This window comes from Vollenhovia emeryi, unplaced genomic scaffold (assembly GCF_000949405.1).
Source record: "Vollenhovia emeryi isolate VEMERY1.0 unplaced genomic scaffold, V.emery_V1.0 DF941818.1, whole genome shotgun sequence".
In the NCBI taxonomy this organism is placed as follows: Eukaryota; Metazoa; Arthropoda; class Insecta; order Hymenoptera; family Formicidae; genus Vollenhovia; species Vollenhovia emeryi.
In genome coordinates, this window is record NW_011964548.1 from 1 (window position 1) to 4,577 (window position 4,577).

At 54.3% G+C, this 4,577-nt stretch overlaps 1 protein-coding gene across 1 annotated transcript; it reads left to right on the forward strand.

Annotated features, from left to right (window-relative positions):
- Positions 1 to 96: 96 nt before the first annotated feature.
- LOC105570791 lies at positions 97 to 3,331 on the forward strand (the record flags this gene model as incomplete). Its single annotated transcript, XM_012028238.1, has 1 exon — positions 97 to 3,331. A coding segment is annotated over exon 1 (3,235 nt), but the record flags the coding sequence as incomplete, so codon positions are not given.
- Positions 3,332 to 4,577: the final 1,246 nt, after the last annotated feature.

The window sequence follows — 4,577 nt, forward strand, 5'->3', positions numbered from 1 at the left end:
TTGCTGGTCCTTCGAGCCGGATTCGGTGAGAGTGCGCGTGATAAATCTGTGGTGCCGGTTGATTCTCAAGGAAGCGGGAGATAACGTTGTCGCGTCATGGCTGACCTTCTCACCAAACAGTCCGTCCTGCAGCGCCAGATTGAGCGCGCATTGGACAACTTCAAGAAGGTGGGGAAGGCGAACCTCACGCCCGCGAAGATCCGTACAAGGATCGCCTCGCTCAAGTCCACCTGGGGTCAGTTTCAAGAAGGGCATGTTTCTCTTCTGCGGGCCGTGCCCGAAGCTTCGAGAACTGAGATGGCCTATTTCAACGAGGATCGTTTCGAGGTCATCGATGACGTCTATCAATCCGCCTGGGAGTACATGTCCGAGTGCCTCGAGGAGCTGGAACCGGTCGTGAGCCCTAACCAATCCTTTAATTCCAGTCACGCGGTTTCAGACGCGTCCGCTCTCGCGCTTACTAACATGCCGCCGATCCGTTTGCCGCCGTTCGACGGAGATTATTCTCAATGGGAGACTTTTCGCGATAGATTCACCGCTCTAGTCATTAGCAATAACGCGCTAAGCGAATTCGCGCGTATGCACTATCTGGCGTCATCTTTAAAGGGTCGAGCCCTCGATTGCTTAGGGAGTATCGCGATCACCGCTGATAATTTCTCTGTTGCATGGGGTGCGTTGAAGTCGCGATTCGAGAATAAGCGCCGCCTTCTATCTTCGCACTTCTCCTCGTTGTTCGGATTGTCGGCCCTCACGAAAGAGTCCGCCTCAGAGTTGCAAACCCTATGCGATAAAATTAATATCGCTGTGGCATCGTTGACAAACTTGAAACGTTCCCCGAGTGACTTGTGGAACGATTTCCTGGTCCATTTATTAACGCTGAAGTTGGATCCCGCCTCGCGGAAGGCGTGGAACCTCAAGACAAGTGACGCCGACATTCCGCCGACCTTTGAGGAGCTAAATAAATTTATTTCAAATCGCATTCGCGCGCTGGAAGAGTGCACGCCTAACCCACCGTCAAAGAATCCGAAGTCGCCCGGATCATCTCGCGTTACCGTCGCGACCGCGTCCGCGAATGCGCTGTCTGCTTGCCCGTTGTGCAAGGCCCGACACTATTTGAGTGCATGCGCTAAATTTGTGTCTCAGACTCCGAATCGGCGACGCGAAACGGTGAAGAAGCTGAAGCGCTGTTTCAATTGTCTAAGCGCTTCACATCCCATTTCGGAATGCAAGAGCAAATTCTCCTGTCGCGCTTGCAGTAAGCGACATCACTCGATGCTGCACGCCGATTCGGATTCTGAGACCAATGCTTCGGTGTCGTCAGTCGCCGAGACGTCGATCCCGGCGTCTTCAACTACCGTTGAAGTTAATTCGTTGCTAGCTTCTGCGATTACGCGTCCGCGCACACAGGTCCTCCTCGCCACCGCGCGTATAAAGGTGGAAGTAGACTCGGGTCGTAGCGTTGTCGCGCGTGCTCTGATAGATCAGGGCTCAGAAGCTACTTTCATATCGGAAAGTCTGGCTCAAACCTTGCGAACTCGTCGAATTCGAATGCCTGTCTCGATTTCAGCTGTTGGGGGTACCCAAGTGAGCACGGTGCGACATGCTGCCCTCGTGAAGATCCGTCCCGTCGCTACCGCGACACCGTCGTTCTCGACGACGGCTCTGATCCTTCCGTCGTTAACTTCCTACGCTCCCCGTCAAGCGTCGGATAGCTCAGCTCTCTCTCACCTCTCTGATTTGGCATGGGCGGATCCGCATCCGACCAATTCCGATCCTATACAGGTTCTCATTGGCGCCGATCTCTACAGCGATCTTATTTTGGATGGTGTTCGGAAGGGGAAATCCGGCCATCCCATAGCGCAAAATTCAATATTCGGGTGGATAATCTCCGGCCCTCTTCCCGCGGAGGAGGACCGAGTAACTCCTCACATTTCGGTGCAACATTGCACCTCCGATGTCCCTCTTTCAGAGGACCTTCGGAAATTCTGGGAGATCGAGGAGCTTCCTCCTTCTCCAGTCCTCTCGCCCCAAGAAGAGCAGTGCGAGAAACATTTCTGCGAGACACATTCGCGCGATGACAGCGGACGATACATCGTTCGCTTGCCATTCAAGACGCCCTCGCCTATCGACATAGGGCGTTCCCAACAATCCGCCGATCGACTGTTGCAATCGTTACTGCAGCGTTTCAAATCTCAGCCGGAGTTGGAAAGCGAATATCGAGATTTCATGCGCGAATATGAGAGTCTCGGGCATATGCGTCCGATTCCGGAACCGCAAAACACCCGAAGTCAACGGGTGTATATCCCGCATCATCCGGTTTTTCGAGCCGAAAGCGCCACAACTCGATTACGCGTCGTTTTTAATGCCTCATGTAGAACCTCCAACGGCTCTACGCTCAACGATCATTTACTTTCCGGTCCCAAGCTCCAAACCGAATTGCCATCAATCGTTATGCAGTGGCGTCAATTTCGGTATGTCTACACAGCCGACGTCGCTAAGATGTTCCGGCAAATTTTGGTCGATCCGCGAGATCTTGACTATCAGAGGATACGGTGGCAGCCGGAGACCGGCGACGAGCCTCGGGATTATCACCTATTGACCGTCACATACGGCATGACTTGCGCCCCGTACCTAGCGTTGCGCGTCTTGAAGTGCTTGGCCGATGAAGAGGGCGATCAGTTTCCTCTTGCAGCCTCCATAGTACGTAAGCAAATCTACGTCGATGACGTTCTTTTCGGAGCCAATGACATCGACTCATTGCGTTCCCGCCGGGACCAGCTTGTTAATTTGCTCCGTCGCGGCAAATTCGAATTACGCAAGTGGGCGAGCAACTCCCCTGCCTTGCTCGAGGACATTGATCCCTCGAACCACGGTTTGGCATGCAGCAAGTCAATCGCGATCGATGAGAGAGTTAAGGTGCTCGGGATAGTTTGGAATCCTGCGCGCGACGTCTTTCAATTTAAGGTGACACTCGAAGCTGATCCCCCTCGAAGCAAACGCGCCATTCTTTCTGTCATCGCCCGACTGTACGACCCCCTTGGTTGGGTCACGCCGGTCACCGTCTCCGCGAAAATCATGATGCAACAGTTGTGGCGCTTTCGGCTGGGCTGGGACGATCCAGTTCCGGCTTCAGTTTTTACGCGATGGCAACTCTTCTACTCCAAGTTGCCACATCTCAACCACCTCTCGCTCAGTCGGTGGACGGGAGCTCAATCGGAGTCCCGTCTCGAACTCCATGGTTTCGCCGACGCGTCTACTCACGCCTACGCCGCTGTAGTCTACTTGAAGACGATCACTACCGCCGGCGACGTTCGGATCTTCCTCCTCGCAGGTAAATCCAAGGTAGCTCCAATCTCTCCAATCACAGTCCCTCGCCTCGAGTTATCGGCAGCTCTCGTCCTCTCTCGTTTAATAGTATTTGTTCGAGACTCCCTCGAGCTTCATTCCGTGCCTTGCGTTTGCTGGACGGATTCAACGATCGTACTGGCATGGCTGCGGTCTCATCCTTCGCGATGGACCACGTTTGTCGCGAACCATGTCGCGAAGATCCAGTCGACGTTACAAGATGTAACGTGGCGTCATGTGCCAACCGCCTGTAACCCCGCTGACTGCGCTTCACGGGGCCTTGCCGGCGAAGAGCTCATCACGCATAACCTGTGGTGGCACGGTCCACCCTGGCTCGGGTCAGCTCCCACGGAATGGCCAGCCGAGCCCGACTCTCTCCCGACCGCGCTCCCGGATGAGAAGAAGGTTCACGCGCTGCACACCCCTCTCCCCCCCCGAGGGATGGGACCTTGCCTCGCGATTCTCATCGTGGCCAAAGTTGCTCCGTGTCACCGCGTACGTGTACCGGTTTCTGAATTTCTGCCGCCGCACGAAACGTGGCGGTGAATCATTACCGCTTTCGCGCCTTGCCATCTCTTCCACTGAGTGCGCTCTCGCCAAACTCTTTTGGATCAAATACGTGCAAGGTGCATTATTCCAGACCGAAATTCAGGCTCTCCGCGCCGGTCGCGGCATTAGCTCTAAAAGTTCAATAACTTCGCTCAACCCGTTCCTCGACGATGCCGGTGTATTAAGAGTGGGCGGCCGTCTTCGTAACGCGCCTCTACCATATGAAGTCCGCCACCCAGCGCTGCTCGCTTCCCATTCAGTAGTGCGACTCATTGTTTCTCACGTTCATGAGAAAACTCTGCACGGCGGCACTCAGCTGTCTCTCAGTGTGCTCCGAAAAGAGTACTGGATCCTTCGCGCCCGCAGTCTCGTCAAATCAGTTATTCACTCGTGTCTTCCTTGTGTAAGAGAGCGAGCGTCGGTACCTACTCAGTTAATGGGAGATCTCCCCCCTTGGAGAGTGTCTCCCCCCCCCTCGATGCTTCACCCACTGTGGCGTGGACTACGCCGGACCGATCAAGGTTCGAGCTTCCGCGGGAAGAGGAATCAAATCTCGCGGTAATTATTTAGATTAACACACCCACCTCCAATAACCTTGGGCTTGACATATATTATAGAGGTCACCCTCCTGAGTAACCCTCAGAAGGATTTAGCCGGCGCTCGTTGTTTATTAAAAAGTTATT